At 39.2% G+C, this 23,210-nt stretch overlaps 1 protein-coding gene across 26 annotated transcripts in view; it reads left to right on the top strand.

Moving 5' to 3' along the window:
• DMD (dystrophin) overlaps nt 1–23,210 on the top strand; it is a 953,416-nt gene that overhangs the window by 864,242 nt on the left and 65,964 nt on the right. For 22 of the 26 annotated variants that reach the window (XM_083612216.1, XM_083612211.1, XM_083612219.1 and 19 more), the window contains one exon: nt 19,873–19,934. In XM_083612216.1, coding sequence (XP_083468342.1) covers nt 19,873–19,934 — 62 coding nt within the window. Of the gene's footprint in view, nt 1–8,393; nt 8,830–19,872; nt 19,935–23,210 lie in introns of those variants that run through there. The other 4 variants (XM_083612225.1, XM_083612227.1, XM_083612228.1 and 1 more) reach the window with 3 other exon arrangements.

Below are 23,210 nucleotides of genomic sequence, written 5' to 3'. Positions count from 1 at the left end.
CTCAATGCTGCTTACTTCTCTAAAGGCACAGGTTCAACTATAAATCATCTAATTTGTGATTCTAATTCCAGGCTTCTGTGACTTTTTGGGACTAATTATGGATTCTCTCAGATTTCTGGTGGTCTACTCATGTGAGCAGTGAACTCACACAAGAGTCCGCATCTTTCCATTTAATTTATCTGAAACACTGACATGTCAATCTTCTTTAAAAAAAATAATAATCCCAGGGTGGCTCACATAAACTGATAAAACATCAATAAATACAGTGAAACTTGTTATTTAAGAAAACCCCAACACTTCAGGAACCAGCAGAGCACAGCAAAGTGAATAAAAAACAGCAGAATCAATAAAACCTAATTAATTAAAACAAGCCAAAGTAACATGTTTGTATGCCTAGACAATCTTCTCCTAATGCTTGGAGGGCATCAAATTTGGCATTGCACCCAGCTAAGAGAAAGGGGAAAACTTGGAGAATGGCTTCTGATGATGAGTACAACCTGATAAGGAACAGGTGATCTTCCTGTCCCAGCATACTCTGCTAGACAAATTACGTAGTACACTACTCATGTGAGCAGTTTAATTGGACAATTCAGTCTCTGACATATAGTTAAAAGAAGCAACTCTGTGAAAGCTAAGCAGGGTTGGGCCTGGAAAGCAACTGGTTGGGAGAACACCTGGGAACTTCTTCTGTACTCCTTGGGGGAAAGGTAGAATAGAAATGTAACAAGTAAAAACAGGGCACTGTACAAATGAAATACTCTGCAGGAAAATATGCATCTGTTCTCAATACTTACCAAGACATAATTTAACTCCCAAAAAACCTTTATTTGAAGACTGGTAGTATATACCATATTTTTCGCTCTATAGGACATACTTTTTCCTCTCCAAAAATGAAGGGGAAATGTGTGTGCGTCCTGTGGAGCGAATGCAGGCTCCTTGGCTTCAGGGCTGATTTCCTTAAGAATGGATAGGTTTGATCTTCTTGCAGTCCATGGGACTCTCAACAGTCTCCTCCAGCACCATAATGCAAAAGCATCAATTCTTCGGCGCCTTCTTTATGGTCCAGCTCTCACTTCCATACATCACTACTGGGAAAGCCATAGCTTTAACTATACAGACCTTTGTCGGCAAGGTGATGTCTCTGCTTTTTAAGATGCTGTCTAGGTTTGTCAATGCTTTTCTCCCAAGAAGCAGGCGTCTTTTAATTTCGTGGCTGCTGTCACCATCTGCAGTGATTATGGAACCCAAGAAAGTAAAATCTCTCACTGCCTCCATTTCTTCCCCTTCTATTTGCCAGGAGGTGATGGGCCCAGTGGCCATGATCTTCGGTTTTTTTTTTTTTGATGTTGCGCTTCAGACCATATTTTGCACTCTCCTCTTTCACCCTCATTAAAAGGTTCTTTAATTCCTCCTCACTTTCTGCCATCAAGGTTGTGTCATCTGCATATGTTAATATTTTATTAATATTAACCCCATGTTGGTTGTTAATATTTCTTCAGGCAATCTTAATTGCGGCTTGGGAGTCATTCAGTCCAGCTTTTCACATGATGAATTCTGCATATAAGTTAAATAAGCAGGGAGACAATATACAGACTTGTCATACTCCTTTCCTAATTTTGAACCAATCAGTTATTCCATATCTAATTCTAACCGTAGCTTCTTGTCCCACATAGAGATTTCTCAGGTGACAGATGAGGTGATCAGGCACTCCCATTTCTTTAAGAACTTGCCATAGTTTGCTGTAGAATTTAGTCCAAAGTAAATAGACATAGAATTGGAGCCTTAGGCACATTTGGACTCCAACCAATCATAGATAGCTCTTAAAGTTTGTCCCCATGTTGGTTTTATAATTAAAATGTTTAATTAAATGGCAAATGAAAGTACTGTAAGATCCTTGTTCCACTATCTGCAAAATATCCAGAAAGAAAATATCACTAATTAAGCTGCAATTCTTCACCCATTTACCTTGCGATAAAGCCTGTTTGGCATGATGGGACTTCCTTCAGATTTTCACAGTAAGCTTAAGCTATAAATCCTGTTGTATTTTCCAGGAAAGTGTGCACCTAGGTAGATGGAGAGAGAGCAGTAGATCAAAGGATACTCTAAGAAGCAGTGAACACAATGATACAATTATTTTGTTAGTATATGTTGCTCATAATGTCACCTCACTAAATAAACCATTTAGTCTTACATCTTTAGAGACTTCAATGGAACAAAACAGGTCAAACTTCCTATGTACCATCAGAGGTATCAAAAATGACAAATCCTGTTGTCATTTTTAGCCATTTAAAATGTGGAATGACACAAATATACACACTTTCTCCTTGACATATTGCCCTATACAGTCCATTGGGTTTTAAGATTTTCCAGGATCCTGATATATATATGGCAAGGGATACATAAACTCCATCAACACAGAGATGAAGTCCTGCAACTCTGTTATCTGCTAGAGGTGAAGCCAAATGCAACACAAATATCAGGTTCACACTTGACTAAGGAATAGAGCAAGGCAGATGAATTATTGGGGTATTGTGACATCTCATAATAAATGATTTCAACCCTTTTAGAAAACACTATATAAATAGGGAATTTTTCCATTGGTCCCGAGTGAGCTGTGCCCATTATTTTACATGGATTTACTTTACAGTATTTTATTTATTGCTTCCCTTAACTGCCACTCGTCATCCCCACTCAAATCTATTTCCTCTGGAGCAGAGCAGCAATTTTGTCATCTTAGGGTAGTTTTGTCATTGTTCATTTCATGTTTTTGTAGGTAGGACAAGCCAAGAGATTTTATAGATTTGTGTCAACCAGCCAAAAGCATATAATATATATATTTTTCTGTTCTGAAATTGTAAAGCTAGTCAGACGTTTTCTCTCTTTTCTTTTCATGTGTGTTTTTCCCCCATTTGTTATTCAGCTGATAACATTTTGATGTGGAGATCAAAGAGTTAATATGCTTTTGAATTGTGGAATGACTCAGATTTCCCCTTCAGTGTTTTTGATTTTTTTTTTAAGGGTGCTGTGTGGGTGTAAGGTAGGAAAAAAGCGCCAGGAGAATGGATACACTAATTGGGGTTTTCACCTGCTGTGAGTCTAATTGAATACAATGCTTTATTTGTTACTGAAGGAGAAAGAAGATTATGCAAAGTGTCAGAATTTCAGACTAGTTTTTATACTCCTAGTACTTGGTAACAATGCATGGGAAAAGAAGACAGAATGTGCCAAAGGACAGCTTCAATTTACTATTAAGGTGGACTGGGAATTGAAAGCTCTTATTGAAGCTGACTGCTGCTCACATTCTCAGTAGCAGTTACTTCAGAATGCTTTGTCTCAGGTTTCATTACTTCTGAGGCAATCTGATTCTCCTTATTTCCGTGGGATTAGGAAGAAATATGTAAACATAATTAAAAATAGATTTCTAGATGTTTTAGTTATTTTAGTATTTTGTGTGTAAATACATAGTAAAGTGAAGCAGTGATCGATATTTCTCCTTAAGCTAGTAATAGAAATGGAAATGAATGAGCAAATATAGTGTTATAAAGATTACTGAAAGAAGGAGAGGGCATCATTCAAATTCATCCTGGAACACAAGCAAAATATTGCAGACATTCTGGTAAAACATGTAACCCAGTTTCACTTTTCCCTTCAACTTTCACACCAGAAAGCAGAACTATGGGAATGCTAATTAGCATAATGTTATGATCCCACACGTCATCCTAAATTCCCAGAATGATTTAAAATACATTAAAACTTAAAATTACAAAAAAAAAATACAATCACAAAAGGAGGATAGGTCCTGAATAATACTTCTCAGGTGTTAAAAGCCATGGTAAAGAGGTACAATTCAGCATTTGTGAAAACTGTATAATAAAGTTGCTGGATATATCTCAATGGGGTTGGGACTTCCACAACTTAGGGACTCACATAGAAAACATGCTGGCCACTACTCGCCCAGATTTCTGAGGGCAGCAGAACTAGCAAGAGGGTCCCCTTTGCCAATCTTAACACTTGAGAGTGTCTGTAAGGAAGTTGGTGGTCTTTCAGATATTTGGGGCCTGAGCCATTTACATAACAAATGTCTGGTGTGATGGCTTCCAAAACCCTACTTTATTTGTGGTGAACTCTGATTTCTTTGTTTCCTTATGGGAAGACCACAAATACACAGTTTTTAGGCAATTATAGCCATATTGTATGTGGTGAATTCTTAACATTAGTTGAATATTTATCTTGTATATTAAAAAAATACATTCTTAAATTCTATAAACAATTTACTTCCAAAAATCCCATGAACCTGCTATAAAACATGTATACGAATATACAGAAACATAATTGCATGAAGCACTGACTTGTCCCTGAACAGAAACAGACCCTCCAAGTGTCCCTATTTTCCAGGGATGTCCCTGATTTAGAGATACCATCCCGGTTTCTGATTTGATTCTGGAATGTCCCACTTTTCTCTAGGATGTCCCTATTTTCATTGGCGAAATGTTGGAGGGTATGGAGTTATCTGGCCCCCGAGCCGTCTGAAGGCAATCCTGTATATGGAAGTTTCTTAATGTTTAATGTTTTATTATGTTTTTATATATGTTGGAAGCTGCCCAGAGTGGCTTGGGCAACCCAGAAAGATGTGTGGAGTATAAATAGTAAAATTATCATTATGGAATGGGACATCCCTATTTTCATTGGATAAATGTTGGAGGGTATGCAGAAAATCTGAGCTTGATCGTGTTACTTTCATAAGATACGTGGCCTTAGACTTTGATGGAGCTGTTGGGGAGGTTTTTCCTTAGCAGTAGCCATTATTAATGCCTTCTAGGTGCCTTCACCCAAAGCTGCCTTTAGTTGACCATGGAGAGACCAGGGGGCAGCATTATCAGGTCTTGATATATTTCTATAGATTTAATTAATTAAAATATTTGCATTCTGCCCTTCTATCCACCACTGATCTACCAGATGACTTACAGAAATGTTAAAAATATAGAAAATAACGAAAGTTTATAAAAACCAATACACCAAATTTAAAAAGAATCTATTCCTGGCAAATAATTCAGGAAAAATAAACATCTTTAACAACATCAACACTTCACAGTTTATATAGTCCCTCAGGAAAAGTATCATAGCCTTATGCTGTGAAGTCATTACACTCTCTAGAGGTTCCCATAACCTCACTGCCACTGTAAAACAGGCCCTATCTTGCATGGCATCATATGTAATGTCAGATGGGGAGTGTGGTAGGTAAAGCCATTGATACTGCTGTTCAGTGTAGAAAATATTGAGCTAGATTGTCCCCTTGGTGTAAGGCAGTTTCCTATGCTCCTAGTGATTTGATTCCTTGATTACAAGTGTCTATTTTTAAGTCCTTTATGGAAACTAATTTATTGTTTCATAAAATTTATACACCGTTTGGTTATTTTAAAAACCCCTCAACGTTGTTTGCTAAGCATGAAGTCTACTGTTTCAATATGGTGGCCTTTGAACCGATTCCACCCCACCCAATATACATAGAGGTTCTGCTGCATATATTGTATTTATTTGCAAGGATTCACACTCTCTTCTATGCAGTGAAATGTTTGTGTATCTATACGAACTTTCCACTTGTGAAGAGTTCTCCTGGTCATAGAAGATAGGGATAGTATCTACGGAATAGAGATCAGGATATTGAATACTGTGCATGTGAATCTGTGCTGCTAGACCATGGGTAGGCAAACTAAGGCCCAGGGGCCGGATCTGGCCCAATTGCTTTCTCAATCCGGCCTGTGGACGGTCTAGGAATCAGCATGTTTTTACATGAGTAGAATGTGCCCTTTAATTTAAAATGCATCTCTGGGTTATTTGTGGGGCCTGCCTGGTGTTTTTGCATGAGTAGAATGTGTCCTTTTATTTAAAATGCATCTCTGGGTTATTTGTGGGGCATAGTAATTCATTCATTTCTCTCCCCCCATAAAAAATATAGTCCGGCCCCCCACAAGGTCCGGGAATCAGCATGCTTTACATGAGTAGAATGTGTCCTTTTGTTTAAAATGCATCTCTGGATTATTTGCGGGGCATAGGAATTCGTTCATAATTTTTTTCAAAATATAGTCCAGCCCAGCACATGGTCTGAGGGACAGTGTACCAGCCCATGGCTGAAAAAGGTTCCTGGCCCCGGATCTAAGAGGAATCCTTGGGCCTGGGCACACAGCAGTTGCTAAGGTGGTTGGATGTGTGTGAGAGATCTGTATTCCCTCTATGTAGACTAAAGTGGTGAATATGTGAATAAATCATTTTTCTTAAAGCTACGACAGGCTCCGCCATGTCTTCAGTTCTCCAAAGTAGCACAGACTTTGGTTGAGGACCAAGACCTCTGGAATCCTGTGCCTGGCTCAGCAGGAATTGGGGGGGGGGGGCGCTGTAACAATATGTAGCAGTACGGTCTTTCTTTAGTGCTAGCTAAAATACAGTATAAAGACTGATCTGGTGGTTTTTTTTTTAATGAATCGAAAAAAGATCTTGCAACATGTATGGTTAAATGGAAACACTGCTAAATAACAGTTTATCATGACTGATTTGGGATTGTAGATATATGTTGGAGCAATCCAATTTCAAATACGGAAATAAAAGCTGAACAGTATGTAGCTATTCTCCACACTTAGACTCAGACTGGTGCACATTTAGACTCAGACTGCTCAAGATGTTGACCTTAAGCTAATGCCATAGCTCTCTTTCAGACTGGTGATTCACTGGAGTAGACAGTTGTGAATAGATCCATACAACCTTTCCCCGCCACAGTGAGGTTACTTTTTAACCTAAGCTCATATCTACACCTGCAGGTTTGTACTGCTCTAATTCTTATCAAACTTATGCAGTTTGCACTGTGGCACACACCCACCCTACTTCCACCTACACTGAATGCAGGGTGTAAATCATTATTTCAACACAGGCGATAGCACTCAGGATACAGTATTGTCATGCACTGCATCTTTCCCACACCTTTCCTATTAGGCTGAGCTCAACTATATAGAGTAGACAGCTGTCTGGGATGAGGCAAGGGGCATCTGCCGGGAAAAAAGCAGCATGCAAGTCTAGGCTCTTGGACGGTTTCTACCTTGGCCAACTCACTACCCTAAATGTGTCCCAGAATTGTCTCTAATGTTGGAGAGAGTTTGGGTACAATACTCTCATTTCCATAGAAATGCCCTTGTTCTGTCTGTGTGAACAGCACAGAGTGAGTGGCATGCTACTGTATGTTGGCTTTCTCTTAGTGAACGTCGGAGTTGGTACCCAGCAGATCCATACTCATCCAGAAGGTTTATTATCACAGAAGAATTCAAAGGCGCACAAACCCTTCCCTTAGAGGTCACAGTGGGTATCCTCTTGGACCATACCAAGCATGCATTATCTGTCATGCCTGGGAAATATTGCCAATCTATTCCCATTACATGCTCAACTGGCCTCCAAAGATTATCAATTCAGAGCAATTTAAGCATTCATGTTACTCATACTTTACATGAAAGTACTTTTTCTCCTTATCACCATTGCAGCAATATAAGCTAAAATTCTTATAAACCATGCACACCCCAAAGCCACAAAGTCTTGTGGCATCTGAAAGACTAACAGGGTGAAACTAAGTAATGCGACAAAGTTAATGTATATGTTATACAGTTTTCCTTTATGTTGAAATGGCAATAAAAATGTGTGTTTTCGTGGGGCGGGGAGACTTTGGCATAAGCTTTCGTGGACTGCAATCCATTTGCATTCCTAAAAATTAACCTAATGAAACAGTGGCGGGGTGCTGGGGGGGGCCGGCCGCACCGGGCACAACATCTGGGGGGGGGGCGCGCTCACACTCGCAGCTCTCTGCCCCTACCTGGCTCACGGGTTAGGGGGCGCAAATTACTTGGCTTGCCCCGGGTGCTGACAACCCACGCTACGCCACTGTAATGAAAACATGGAGGATTCAAGAGGACCATATGCACTCTCATTTCGCTTTTCTTGCATTTTAAAGATTGCGTGGGGAAAGGATAGAAAGAGAAATGGCTTTGAGTAGGTGGGGAGCGCGGTATGACTTATTGAAGTTGTGTTACAGATGCAGAATAAAGAGGTTATATCTAAATGTGCTGAAGTAGTTGGAGATTTTACATCCGGAACAGCGCGTCGTTTTAAAAACGTCTCTTTCCATACCCACATTTTCCCTTGTGTTCCGCTGTTGCCCTCTCCAGTCTTTTAACCGAAGAACGCAAGGTCAGAAAAGGCTGGAGCTTAAAGCGTAATAATGAAATCAGACCTCAGTGAATTAATTCTTTGTGCCTGCGAGTTTCCCCATTTTTTCCTCCTTTCTCTGTCATCTCCTACATTTCAGGAGGAGCCATCCCAGCCCCCTTGCTCCAGTGCTCGCTTCTGTTACATGAGATCATTTGCGCTTCGGTCCTTTCGCCTAGTCCTGGCATTCTTCGGAGGCACGCCGGATGGCATCTTTTGGTTCTACCTTAAATAAACCCCTCCGCTTCCCATGCAAACGGTGCCATTTCTTTGGAGTTCTCCGCTTGTTGTTTGCAGGTTCAATAGGTGGAGCCGAGGCAGCGAGAGCTCCGCCCTGTCTAGCCCTGCAGCCTTCCCTCCCACTTCGCTTCTCTTACGCCCTTAGCACGAGAATGCTACTCGCACCGCAGTGCTATTCGCTGCTTCGCGCCGGGCTGGCTTAGTTTTGCGTGAGGTTACAAACACAAGACACACACACACAAACACACACACACCCAGAGTCTAGGAATCTTCTCCATCGTCCTTTCCTTTTCCCTCCCTCTTTGGAGTCTCTGATCAGTTCACGGCGATGAGGGAGCAACTCAAAAGGTAAGTTTAATTATTATTCAAACCCGTCCTTTTTTCCTGTTCTTTTTCATTGAAAACCTCGCACTTGTCGAGGCTTGTGTGCTGCTGGCAAGCCAGGGTAGTTAAAGGCAAATTAAACTTCTGAAGACGTCTTTGCATTGGGAATTTACAGCTTGAGCGTCCTCCCTGCCAGCTGTTTTCTCTTGTTCTCGGTGCAGGTGCTTGTAGCTGGCTGGAGCATGCCAGGGTTTAACCCTTTCTCCCACGGCTGTAGACTTTGAAGATGAAAGATTTCTTCTCCCCGGTGCAGAGGCGGCTGGGTGGGGGTTTTGTTTTTAATTTGTGTGTGAGAGAGAGTACGTACACACACAGAGAGAGAGGGCGGTGGGATTTATCCTGACATCAAAGTAATTTTTCCCGGCGCGCAGCCCAGTTCCTCTCTACATTTTTGTCGTTCAGGGGTTTAAAAGCCCTCGATTTTGTAGCCTGGCACTTTCTAAAGTACCTTTTAATCAGGCTGCATTCTGTGAGTGCCTTAAAAAAAAAAAGGAGGGAGAGAGAAGTCATATTATTTACCATTATGTGTGTAAGGACCCTGCAGAAGAAAGCTCACCAGACTTTTCATTCACCGAGTTAAAAGGTCAAATATCTGCTTGATTTCTTCTGGGAATTCGAACTGACGTTTAATTCAGTGCATTCCTTTTCTCTCTCTCTCTCTCTCTCTTTAATGCGCCTTCCGTGTCTTGGTGAATGTGGTCTAGTTGGAACATGCTGGCTGTGTAGGTATGAATGAAAGAATACATGTAAGCAGCAGCTAAGCAGGAAGTCGGGAAAAGGAAAGGGAGAGAGTCTAAAATGTGTACGGGGAGAAGCTGTTTGTTTGCATCATTAATAGAAAACTTTAAAGGCAAAGCAAAGCACTGACTATTGCATTTTGGTGATTCCCCCTCCCCCAGCATTGTGGTTGATACCTGCATCATTGTAAAATTTACGAGTAGAAAAAATACACAGTATTATATCTGGTATATCATATTGCTAAATAAGTCAATTTTCTCTAAGTTAACTTGATTATATATATATATTCCTAAATGTTGGGGTTAGAGAATAAGAAATGTGTGTGTGTGTAATTTGTATTTGCTGTGAACAGAAATGAGAAATTTTAATATTGGTAGTAATGTTTTATATGGTGTACCTTTGCAGGAAATTAGTATAGGATCTTAGAAAAAGCATCTAAGTATAGGATCTTAGAAAAACACACCCTTGTTAAAGTAATGTACTCTATATTCAACCTTGCCTCTTAAAATAAGAACTAGTTTACTGAGGTGTTGCTTGTACCCTATTAATACCAGAGGAAATATAGTTCCCTAAAAGATATTCGGTCCATTATCACTAAGGAATTGCAGTCACCATTGTTTGATCCTGAATTCGACAAGACCCTGCAGTGAAATTGCTTTGGCAGAAGTGGAGAGGATAAGCTTTGAAAAGCAAATAGATCAGTGGACAAGTAACAGCTGGAGGGGTTGGCTCACCAAGCTTTAAAAACTGTCAGTGTGCACACAATAAAATGCTGAACATCAAAAGAGACAGAAAAATAATTACCATACTGTATTTAGCAATTGACATTTACTCCCTTCTGCTCCTACTTGATATTAATGCAAAAACTTTTTAATTTGTGCATCATCTTGGAATTCTGAAAATGCCAGCCAAAGCCAATAAAACAACAAACGGCCAACTTTTTCTCAAAAACACACTCATCCGAGGATTATAGATTAAGACAAACAGTAATCCTTCGCAAACCACAAGAGGCTGCTACTTTCTGCATCACTATTCTATTATTTTCACCCTGATTAGTTTCCCTTCAGGAAATTGGGAGAAGATGGGAGGAGGGATATTTGCAGCTCTAAATAACAGCTTTTACAGGCAGGTTACATTTTAATTGGCCCATAATTTACTCTGCTCTAGAATGAGTGACAATTTGATTTATATTAGTATTTCTTTGAAGTGTTAGCTTTAGTTAGCAAAACCAAAACCAAATCTGAGTCTATATATTTTATATCCATCTATCTATTTAAATGTACTCATACCGCTGGTCCATTAAATCTGTGATAATCTCAGGCACTACTGGAAAACAGGAAAACACAAAAAAAGACAAAAGGCTGTTTCATTTCTGCAGTCTGGTGATTTATTATTTCTTAATTTCTGATTATTAGTAAGTAGGTGTTTGGGGTTCCCTGTTGCCACCTGACAGCATTTTGTTATTCTTCACACATACGCATCTAGTTCATACTGCATTTTTCAAATCGCAGTGGGAGGGGGATGGAACTTGCTCTAATGCTGTTGCAAATTAAGAATAATATAATGTGAAGAATGAATATGCAATTCCATGCTCAATTTTTTTACCCACAACAGCTTTTTAGCAAGTGCACATGCTAGAATCCAAAAAGCATATGATAAAATATTTAAATATAAAATACACATTTTAGAAATACATTCAAGAATACAATGAAAAATGTTTAATATATTTATATTCCTATGAAATAAGTTCTAATGGTGGACAGAGCAAACCTAATTGGGAATGATGGGGGTGGGGTGGGGAGTGAGGTGGCAGAAAGTCTTTCACTTCTATAGCCCTTCACATTTGTGCCTGCCAGGGTAGAAGTCGGGGCAGTACAGTAGTACCTCGGGTTACAGACACTTCAGGTTACAGACGCTTCAGGTTACAGACTCCGCTAATCCAGAAATAGTACCTCTGGTTAAGAACTTTGCTTCAGGATGAGAACAGAAATCGTGTGGCGGCAGCAGGCGGCCCCATTAGCTAAAGTGGTACCTCAGGTTAAGAACAGACCTCCAGAACGAATTAAATTCTTAACCCGAGGTACCACTGTATTTGTTTCATCTTGCCCTAACCATTTTCTCTACATTGTACCAGGTAACATTGTACCAGGTAACATGTCTGATCGTGGGATTTGGGAGGAATTGAGAGGCTGTGAATTCAGATTCAAGGTTGCCTTCACCCACCTCTGGAACACCTTGTTTTGTTGGTGGAAATGCTGCTGGAGGGATTTTCCATGTGCATAGCAGGGGCCACCACAGCAGACATCCTGGCCCTGGTGGCAGGGAGGCACCATTACCCAGTCCTAATCCCTTCCAGCCAGCATGTCCAAGGGTTAGGTTTATTCTGTTAGGCTGCTTTTATCATTTTCGCTGCTGAAGTGTTTTCAGAACAAGTTGTAATAAAGGATGCAGAAGATAGAAAACTAAAACTAGAGACTTTAGAACATGGGTAGGCAAACTAAGGCCTGGGGGCCGGATCCGGCCCAATCACCTTCTAAATCTGGCCCGTGGACAGTCCAGGAATCAGTGTGTTTTTACATGAGTAGAATGTGTCCTTTTATTTAAAATGCATCTCTGGGTTATTTGTGGGGCATAGGAATTCGTTCATTCCCCCCCCAAAAAATGGGATAAATTGTTTACTAACACAGTCTGCACCTAAATCGTCCTGCATAATACCTTTGTTAATCTTGTGCTGGAATGTTCCTTTTTTCTTTTGCTTTGTTTATGTTTATAGAAGTTTAACTCAATTGCCACTAGTAATGAAACCAGAATGGGGGTTCCAGAGGATGTTCCAGGAGGCACTGGCTGTGTTCAACACATCATGATGCAAATGCCATGGGTGCAATTGTCTCATGCACAGTCAGCTGTTGTCAATGTCTTTATTTATTATATTTAATATATATACCACCATCTGATGATCATGGGGCAGATCAGAGAGGTCTTACCGTAAAGTGATTTATTTTAAATTGTTGACTCTTAATGCATATATTTAAATTATTTGATTGTAATTCATTACATGCCATATTTAGAGATAAGGTATTTTAGGACTTCATTTTTTAGGTCACAGTGAATGTCTGATGGACGTTAATGTTTTTCGTTATTTGGAATAGGCAGTATTTGCAGGTGATACTGAGCTGGCTTGTTGAGGCTCGTCCTGTATGAACTAATTTTCACCCCAGCCCTCTGCAAGGAAAGAATGACCAAACTGTGGGCATTTCAGTCACTGATGGGTGAGCTTGGGTGCAAAGAGGGCTTTCCTTTCTATGCTCTCTTTTTAACATGTCATCCACATCATGGTATTGGACTTACACATTCTGAACCAGCAACAGCACAGGAGAGAGAGCTTATTTCACCCGTCAGTGAAAATAGCATTCATTGCTTCATGCTATCTCCTTTGGGCTTCATGGCTCATCCCAAAAGCTGTAAGAGCATAGGATGCCAGGTCAGTACTAAGACCATTAGCCCATCTAGATCAGTATTGTCTAAGCTGCTGTTCAGGGTGTCAGACAAAAGTCTTCCCCAGTTCCTTCTTGGGGATATTGTGGGTTTGAACCCGGAGCCTTCTATGTGTAAACCACATGCTGTACCACTCAGCTGTGGTAAAGTGAGGCCAGAATGTGCAAGTATGTTCTTGCACTCCAGTTCCTGTTTAGCTCTATAGCTGGGCTTGGAAATTGGATTAGAGAGGAAAGCATGACCAGTGTGCACCTCAGAATTCACTTCTGGACTTTGCTTGAGACATGATGGCTTCCTTGTGTATAAACCTGGACACCTTTGGAAAGAACGGAGGGATATGAATTTAATACAAATAAAGAAGTAATCCTCTGCACAAAGAATTCCTTTAGGAACAGAAACAGCATGGGTCCTTCAGCAGATGGAGCACACTGGTTTGGGAAGGGAAAGATGATGCTTTCTTTCTTTCTTTCCAGTAATGTAAACCACCCTGTGATCCTCAGATGAAGAGTGATATGGAAATTTAATTTTAAAAAAAGAAATGAATAATGAAATGAATAATGATTATTTAAAGTATAAGGGCTCCAAAATATAAAAATCAGATTAGGTAGCCTGTTAGAGTAATTCATTGCCAAAGTGATGTCCTGAAAGTATTTGAAAATAGGCCCTCTAATTATGTATAGTTTTACTCCAAACAAAATACTAAATATGTGTTCCTCTGAACTTAGAATTCAATAAACACATCTTGAGATTGTTAATACTAGAGCAGCCCAATCACTATAACATGAGAAGGATTTCATAACGTCTGTTGCAGGAGATGAATACATAATATTCAACTACCCCAGTGTATCCCATAGCCAGACAGTTAAGGATAACCCACACATGAGGCAGAGGGAAGCAGGCTAGATGGTTTGTCTCCCTGTCTAATAGATTTCTTAGTGCATTTGCTTCCAGAGTAAGGGCCTTAGCTAAGTGCTGGAGAATATCCTTAGTAGGCAGAAAGTCCAGGTTCAATGCCCTGACATCTCCAGGTGGTTACAGGAGAGAACCCCATCTGAAACCCTGCAGAGTTGCTGCCAATCAGTATGGACAGCACTGAGCTAAATGGGCAACACTGTTGTTTATCTCTTTCCACGGATGCTTCCTAAGTCCTTCACATCTTTTTACAATGCTGATGCAAAATAAAGCAGGAAATGTAGTGGGAAGGATCCATTGCACTTGTAGTACTGCACATTCCTTCTTTTACCATATTCCACCATTTGAGCACAGGGAAGCATTTTTGTCTGAATTTTTAGCTTTCTGTTATACAAACTTGCATGCTTATTGGAGTTAAAAATTGCTGCAGATCCATTAAAGATGCTACTGTGTTCCCAAGTGTGGTTCAGAATGCTAAGAGTTGCTGAGTTGGCATTTTGCTTCACACAGTGTGTACACACACACACACACACACACACACACACACACACACACAAAAGCAGCCCCAAAGCTAACAATTAAATGGCCTTTGAAAATGGCAAAGAGGCTTATGAAGGGAAGTCTCAGTGGAGCCTAACCTTTCCTTGAGCTGCACTTGTGTGTGGAATTGTTGATAACTTTCTAAGCTGAAAATGTTCAGAAAGAAGGAACACTTTTTAGTTGGTGGAATGAAATAGCTGCAGTCTTCTTGTGTTCTGAATATAAAGTGCTGGTTAAATCAGCTCTTGCGCTTTACAATCACACTCAACCTTCACAGAATTTTCCACAAATGATCTTCAGCTTTCCTTAAAATTTCACGCAGGAGTAAGAGAAGTCCTTCTGGTTCTCAAGCACTTTTTTCTGCTCTTGGATATTATATGTTAATAATTTCTAAACTGATCATACATTATTTTTGTTAAACAATTGTATCACTGTTGCCTCATGGCACTTATTTCAATGGAAGGAGGTTTGTTTTCAGGTCTGAGCCAGAACTTGCAATTTCCTGATAAATAGTTGCTTAGAACTGACCATTGAGAAACACTGGATTGAATGGGATTTACTTACCAGCAAATGTGTTTAGGATTGCAACCTTGTGTATTAAGTGTGACTGTTAACAGTGAAGATGAATAGACGAATGAGAAGTAAAGTAAAGCAAAGCACATAGTTTGTCTCCTCCCTCTGATAGTTTTGTTAATCTGCCTCAAAAATATCAGTGGTAATCAGAAAAACAACAACCTGGAAGTAAATTCAGGTATTCACTCTAATTCTGTTGTTGAAAAGAACTGGGCACCTCTACCTATTGACTTGTCTTCCTGTGGTTTCATGGAATGCTAATGAATATAATAATTGCTAAGGAATGAATGTTAACACAGAGAAAGTTGGAAGGGACTGTAAATTTTGAGAAAGAGTGAAAGAAGTGAGGAATCTGTATTAACTTCAACACTGATCAACCATTAGGTTCCCGTTACAGTCTTTATAATAGCTTAGGAAACACATGTTAATGAATGTTCACAGAAACATACTTTCCAAATTAAAGGTATCTGTGTAGATTGCCATTTAGGACACTTAACATGGTTGTGATTTTGAAGCAGTGAGTGAAGTGTCAATTTAAAGTGAGAACTTTTGCTGAATAAGAGTCATGATGTTAGAAAATTGTGATTGTCAGAGCTTTACCCTGACATCATAGGGACAAACATCCCTGCCATTTGGCCGAGCTTCTGTGATAATATGGAATAGTCTCACGCTTTGTAATTACTTGGGTCAACCTTACATTTATTTAACCACTAGCCTGGTAGCCATAGGTGAGAGAAATTGCTTGCAGTCAAGTGCGTGGAATTCATACAGTCCAGTGAATAGGATGGTGGAAGAGGGATGGAATGCTCTTTCCTGCCTCTGTGCCCAGCATAGAAATGCAGCAGGCTGCTGCAGGAGGGTTGGAGCTCTCAGTTTCTCTTCTGCAAACCCCCAATAAAACCGGTACCTTTTGTGGATACCTAAATCAGCCTTGAAAGTATCAGCAGAGGGGGACTATATACACTTGAGGGGAAGGGGGTCATATTAGTGAGGAGATAGAGATTTGAAATAAGCCATTCCAAACTGCTGTTTTTAATATAAGGATCCTTGTTTGCATGAAATTGAAATTAAATATCTGAACCTTCTGAGAATTTTTTTGTTTATGGATATATTTTTTATTTTACAAATATTGAGGAAAAACAAAACTTTAAAGCGACTTTAAGAACAAAAAGAAACAGAGAGAAAAGGTGACATTATATCTGTACCTCCTTCCACCTACATCCTACCCCTCAATGTCTGTTCCCTCACAATTCTACTATATCAAACATTCAATGGGATATATTCATAAATCCACACGCAGCAAGTTTGAAATAGGTTTGCTCATTTGATAATCTAATGATTATAGACATGTAATATAGAATTCAAAGCTGCAAGCAAATGATTGGTCACTCTGTTTTTAAACTGAACATAAATATTCAAAATGGTTAGCAAGACCCAGATTAAGGGCGGGAGCTAACATGATTCCATCCAGAGCTTTGGGAGCAGTCATAAGGCTGGCATCAGCAGCTGGCATTTTCAGGCAGCTCCCAGGACCTCCGTGTCTCAATAGGGCCCATTGCTGATGCCTCTCCTGGATTCCCGTAGTTAGACACACACACACACACACACACACACTCGTACCTTGGATCCTGAACGCCTTGGTACTTGGACATTTTGGCTCCCAAACGCCGCAAACCCAGAAATGAGTGTTCTGGTTTGGAAACGTTCTTTGGAACCCAATTGTCCAATGGGGCTTCCGATTGCCTGCAGGAGCTTCCTGCAGCCAATCAGAAGCTGCGCTTTGGTTTCCGAATGTTTAGGATGTCGAACGGACTTCCAGAACAGATTCCATTCGACTTCCAAGGTACGAGTGTGTGTGTGTGTGTGTGCGCGCGCGCGCGCGCTGCTCTGAGCATCACTTACCGGCTGCTTCCAACAACCACCCTAAATCTCCCACAGTGCCCTAAAGCAAAACTACATCACATATACCCTGAAAAAAATAAAATGGAAATCTGAGCCACCTGTTGATACTGCTTGGAACATTTGCTTCAGCTCCAATTAAACCCATCTAAGCTGGAGAATGGGCATCTGAGGGCAGTTTGCTCAAAAACCCTCCTCAAACCTGTGACCTCAGTGCACACAGGTTTTCAGCAAAAACAAAGTCTTCTTAAAACTGATTTTTATCAAATAATCAAGTTTGATTTAAATAAAGTATCCTTTCAATTAGTTGCTAGACTGATATATAAATGTGATTCTCCCAAGTTATTTTTCAACACGAACAAACATAGAAAACCTCTCAGGCCAATTAATGACTATTTGGAGAAAGCGCATAAAAGTGACAGAAATCCTTTTAATCATCTAGTCTTATTTATTCACACATACTAAGTATATTATGAATTAATAAAACATTATTAATAAAAATGTCTTGGAAGTTTAAAAAGAGTCTTTAAATTAAGGCAAACTATTTTTCTCTTTGGTTATAAAAATCACTCCTCATAAATACTTTAGCACCTCTGATTAGAATTAGCACCACAATAGTCTTTGTCCTTAATAGTACATATGCATGAATGAATATTCCTTAGATTCTTGACCGAAATATAATAAATGTTGGTTTTAGAATATCAGATATGACTCTTAAAAAAGGATAAATAAATAATGACATTCTCCCTATCTGATGAGAGAGATGTTGCATGTATTTGCAAAAGTCAAATAAATCATTTCCCTCATATACACAAAATTGATTTCAGCTGGCAGACCTCATAGTTGGGCCTTCACACACATACTTGGTAGTTAAATTTCAGTAGGCATACTTGGGGTTGCAGTGAGAGTGTATCAATGTACAATATGGATTTCTGTACTAGTCTGCAAACCATATGTAGTACTAAGTAGGTGTTATGCCCAATATAATAAAACATTTTATCTCATTAAATTATATGTAGCTTTATAAACATGTGAACTTATTTACAATGAATCTGTTCTTTAGTCCTACAAAGAAGCAGAACTTTACTATGTGTAGATATTTGCTTGAGAGCTTTTTCTTACAGATAACGTTTATAAAAGCATTCATTATGTCCTATATGATGTCATATAATGTGAATTGTATGTAGAGTTGTTTTGTTCACTGAGGTATTAGTACTTTGGAACTTCTTTGCCTAAGAGAACCAGTCACACCTGGGTACTGCTAGATTATTTAATTTATGGGTAATTTCTACCTCTATGTCCCTCTCCAACTCTCATTCTCAGATTTCATTCAAAATTAACCCCCACATTAACCCCCTAGAGCTTCCCCTTCCCAACATATAAATGCCAAACCCCCTTTTCACTTTCCCAATTTTATTTTTGAATCCACTTTAAAAGTTTCTCTTCTCAGTGTGGAAAGTAACACAGTCTCTCTTCTCCACTTGCCACCAAGGCCTTCTCCTGACCCAACTCATTTACTACATACATTTATTCCTTCTCCTCCTCCTCTTTATTCCCGCCCTGCCTTGCCCCACCACTTCGTGCTGTTTTCATTGGCTATTTCCCAGTGTCAGAGCAGTGTAAATATAAAATAAAGTAGGTATTTTCAAACTTTTTATTCCAAGGACCCACTTTTAACCCAAACATGCATTTGAGGACTCATTTCTTAATATTTTAACATATATTTGTATGGTGGTAATGCTCCTGTTGTGACCCACCTTGGATCAAGCTGTGACCCTCAAGTGCATCCCGACCTACCAGTTGAAGACCAGTGGTATAGGGAGATGTAAACATTTATACAGTGCCCTTCTAGTTCTCCTGTACCATTCAGGATAATTGAACTGCCTTTCCACATTATTCAGCTCTTCCTTCCTATTTTCTTTTTTGAATTCAGCTATAACACTTATTTTTCTGAGCTGAGCAAGGTGTCCTTGGCATCCCATTAAGCTCCTTTCTTTACTTGGCAAAAAATGAAGTAACACCCAGGTCAAATAATAAAAGCCGAATTTAGAAAAATAAAAATCCAGATTTTTAATTTTACCTGTAGTCTACTGCTTTCTGTGATTAAACTGAACATTAATATGGAACATACTAAACCCTGAATCAGTGATGCCACTTTTGCCATTTCTCTGTCTTTCTTTTATTTTATTTAGTTCATATAATGTGTACACCACTTGATTGTAAAAAATCTCAAAGCAGTTAATGAGCTAGATCAATAGAAAGCGTGTCAACCTTTCTGGATTCGGCTATGTAGTTGTGGAGCTACTCATGGACTAAAATGCAGTCAAGAAATCTGTGCATTGCTGGGCTACGATCCTTTCTCAAGCCTTCTGTGCAACACATACCAAATCTTTGACTGACTAAAAAAAGATTACACTTTTGCTGTGGATGGTATTAAGTCACACAATCCGACTCCCACTTCACATTACAGTGTCCTCTTTATATCATATATTTAACATAGTTGGCATGTGTATAAAAATGTATGAAAGGGATTGATGAGGTTTTTTGTGTGTGTGCTACATATGATTGCTTATGTAAGCCTAATGCAATGTGACACTTATCCTGAACTTCAGTTAGAACATTGACAATATTTCTGGTTCCAGGAAGAAGTATGATGAATATTATTGTTGTTATGGTTTTTGTCACTTGACCTGAAATTACCCTTGTATTACCCCATGTAATAACTGAACTGTACAATTACTAAACTTGGCAATCTGTGTAAGAAGAAAGCTAGTTTGCCCTAAAAGTATTGGGACTGGCATAAACTTCATATAGTATTTTAAGTGAATCGGTATCTTTTTTGTCTTGCAGCCATGAGACGCAGACTACATGCTGGGATCATCCTAAAATGACTGAGCTCTACCAGTCCTTAGGTAAGATAATTTTTCATATTCAACTGCTTGGTTCTGAGGAATATTTTCTAGAGAAATCACAACAACATGGGGTGCAAATACCTGCATTGAAGCAAACTTTTAAAACGGAAACATAGGAAAAAAGAAAATCTTCGCTTTAAGTGTCAGCAAATGCTTTAAATGTTCAGTTCTTTCATGTTGTTTTATAATAAAGGTGCATTGCAGAGATTTTACCTTTTAAAAACCAACTAGTTAGCATGAGCACACACACCCCTCATCAGTTGAAAACAAGGCCCAGCATTAACTGAAGGCAAGCCTCGTCAATGTGTTGGACCCATCTTGTGGGTTGATTTACCGAATTTTGGGGCATGAAGGTGTGGCCAAAGGAGATTGTTTTCCTTGCTTTAAGCCAAAAAACCCTTCTCCAGTTGTTGCACATCCCTTGGCTTCCAGCTGCATTCTAAAAACAAAAAAAACCCAACAACTTTATCTCTGCAGTCCTGTACCTTGTATTTTTTTCTGGAACCAGAAATACAGCTGGGGACATGAAGAGAAAGGCACAGAGTGACCATACAATATTTAAAGTGCAGGCAAAAAGCATTTGGTGTGTGTGTGTGCTGCATGATTACTTGTTCTGTCTGCCCAAAAGGAAATGCAGGGAGGTTGCAGAAAGGGAGACAGATTGACAGGCTTTGATATGTTTCCTCCTTTTTCTGCACTTTAAACTTGTGTGGCAATCTCACACCTTTCTATGTGCACCTTCCAAACTCTGTGTGTGTTCCACAAAGCGCTGTATAGTATTTTCAGTACCTTTATGCTGGGAATAAAGTAAGCCATATGCAAGCCTTTCCTCAGAGAATAGTATCCATAGTGTACTCACATACTATGATAAGGTTAGCCTGCAGCAATCATGTTTAAGAACAGCTAATCTCACTTCAAATACTGTAGGCCAGGGGTTGGCAACGTGCGGCCCATGGGCCGGATGCGGCCCACGACGACCATTTTACCGGCCCACGAGCCACCCCCGAACCAAGCCACCCACTCGGTGAGTCCCCTGTGCACTGCGCTAAACAGGCACAGCGCGGCGCAGGGACTTGCTGAGCGGCCCCGGAAGTTGCATCTGCACACATGCAGATCTCAGAAATTGTCTGTGCATGTCCAGATGCCGAAAATCGCTTCTGCACAGGAGCGATTTTTGGCGTCTGGGCATGTGCAGGAGCGATTTCCAGCGCCGCTCTGTGCCAGTCCGGCCCATGGATGAGCTCCATGGGAGTGATCTGGCCCATGGCCGGTAAACCTTGCAGACCCCTGCTGTAGGCTATAGTTGGAGATTGCTTCTTTAATGTTTCCCCATCTTCCATTATGTTGCTCCATTGGCCCTTGAACATCTTGTGCTTTTGCTTTGAATGGATGCATGGAAAGGAATTATCTATTTCAGAATAAGATACCACTTCATTTTGTATTTTAGCTACATTAATCAGCAGATTGAGAGATACAAATATTTTAGCCATAGTTGAAAAGTGATTGTTTTATTCTGTTTGCAGTATAAATTATTATTAAACATAGACAAATAAAAACCGGTGTAAAAGAAAGATAGCTTTTGAATTCAGTAAAAACATGATCTATTTTTGGCATACAGAACATGGGGTTACAGATGTTTATATTTACATTTTAGCTAGGAATGATAGAACTTTAAATTTTGTATCTGTGATGCATGGGAAGGGATTTTAAAATATTTTTGATGCTTCCAAAATAAGCAACCCTGTCAGAAATACTGCAGAACAGACTAAAATTAGTATACTAGGCACAGTACAATACTTTATATAAATTGAACAATTCAAAATCAATCCATTTACTCTTGGGCAGAATCTTTAATGTGTATTCAGTCCTTCCCTTTGCCTTGGGTTGGAATGGATAATAATAATAATAGGATGTTTCTGAAACCCTTTAAGATTTACTAATTTGTATAAAAAGTTAAAATTAAAAGTACATTTTATATTACATGTTTATTACCTATATTATTCCTTGCTCTAACATGCACATATCAGGATGAAATCTGGTTTCTTGGTTGAAGTGATGCTCATAGTTTAAGAAGGCTTAACTCCCCTTTTACAGGCTTGGTGGTAATATAAAAATTGTATCCATTAGTTTTAGAAGAATGTAGTCATGCCTTGTATAGCATCACAAGCCCATGAAGAACCTTTCTTCTTTCCTCTTGAAGTTATAAATCTAACATGCAGAAAATCAAATCATTTTTCCAAATAATGTATCTCTCCCCCACATAAAATAACTTTTCATATAGCAAGCTTTTCTGTTAAGGAGAATATATTCCCCATTTTTCCCTGTTCTATTATTTTTTATGTGATCCTCTTTATAGGTTCACCTTTTGGTTCCCCCCCCCCCCCGATGTATTTCAGCTTTTGATTTTCTATAACACAATGGTTGACAGCACCAAACTCTGTTTCAATGACAGATTGTGGTTTGCTTTTGCTTTTTAATGATTTTGCGAGAAAATAACCCGGCACACATTTTTTTGTTTATTTTATACCACATATCCAAAGTTGTAAATTACTGATGGTATCGTATTTGCTATTACTACCTAGTTGTCTTATTTAAACCATAGCTTTTTAGTATTGTGCTTTCTTTATCATTCAGTAGTTCATCTTTGAACTATTTGTTTGTCTTTACAATTGAAAATACTATTTTCTAACAGCTCCATGTTTCATTAACCACTGATGTGGTGTAACTTTTACATTGTTTCATACCTGGATTTAAGAGGCAATAAATAGTGGATGGCATCTACACATCCTGCTTTGTTCATAAGATCAGTAACAGAAAGATACATTAAACAATAGTGGAGTTTGATTATGGAAAGACATTGTGAAGATTAGGTTAATTTCTCCACCAACCGTTTTCCATGTCAGCCACAGTGCAGGAACAGATTGTATCCTCTTGAGGTTTCTCAACTCAATTCCTCTGGCTTTTACATACTGCATTTTGCAGACACAGTGGCAGTCCTATTGCAGTATTTCTATGCATGTCTTGCAGGAGGTTTAAATAATTTTTTTAGAGTTTTGTTGAACATTTTATTGGAGAACAGTGGAACAGTTATTTATTAATAGAGCAAGGTGCAAAATTCCTAAATGTTGTGATTTTACTTTGACAAACTATGATTGCTTTTTATTCTCTTCCCCACCCCTTTTAACAAACATATTTTGTGTTCTGTAAGTTTTTGTTTTATTTGTGGTTACTGGACCTTAAATAATATCCAATATTTGATTAGTTTAACTGTTGCTT

This window comes from Podarcis filfolensis, assembly GCF_964270895.1.
Source record: "Podarcis filfolensis genome assembly, chromosome: 4".
NCBI lineage: Eukaryota > Metazoa > Chordata > Lepidosauria > Squamata > Lacertidae > Podarcis > Podarcis filfolensis.
Note: the sequence above shows the minus strand (reverse complement) of the source record. Positions and strands in the feature narration are given on the sequence as shown.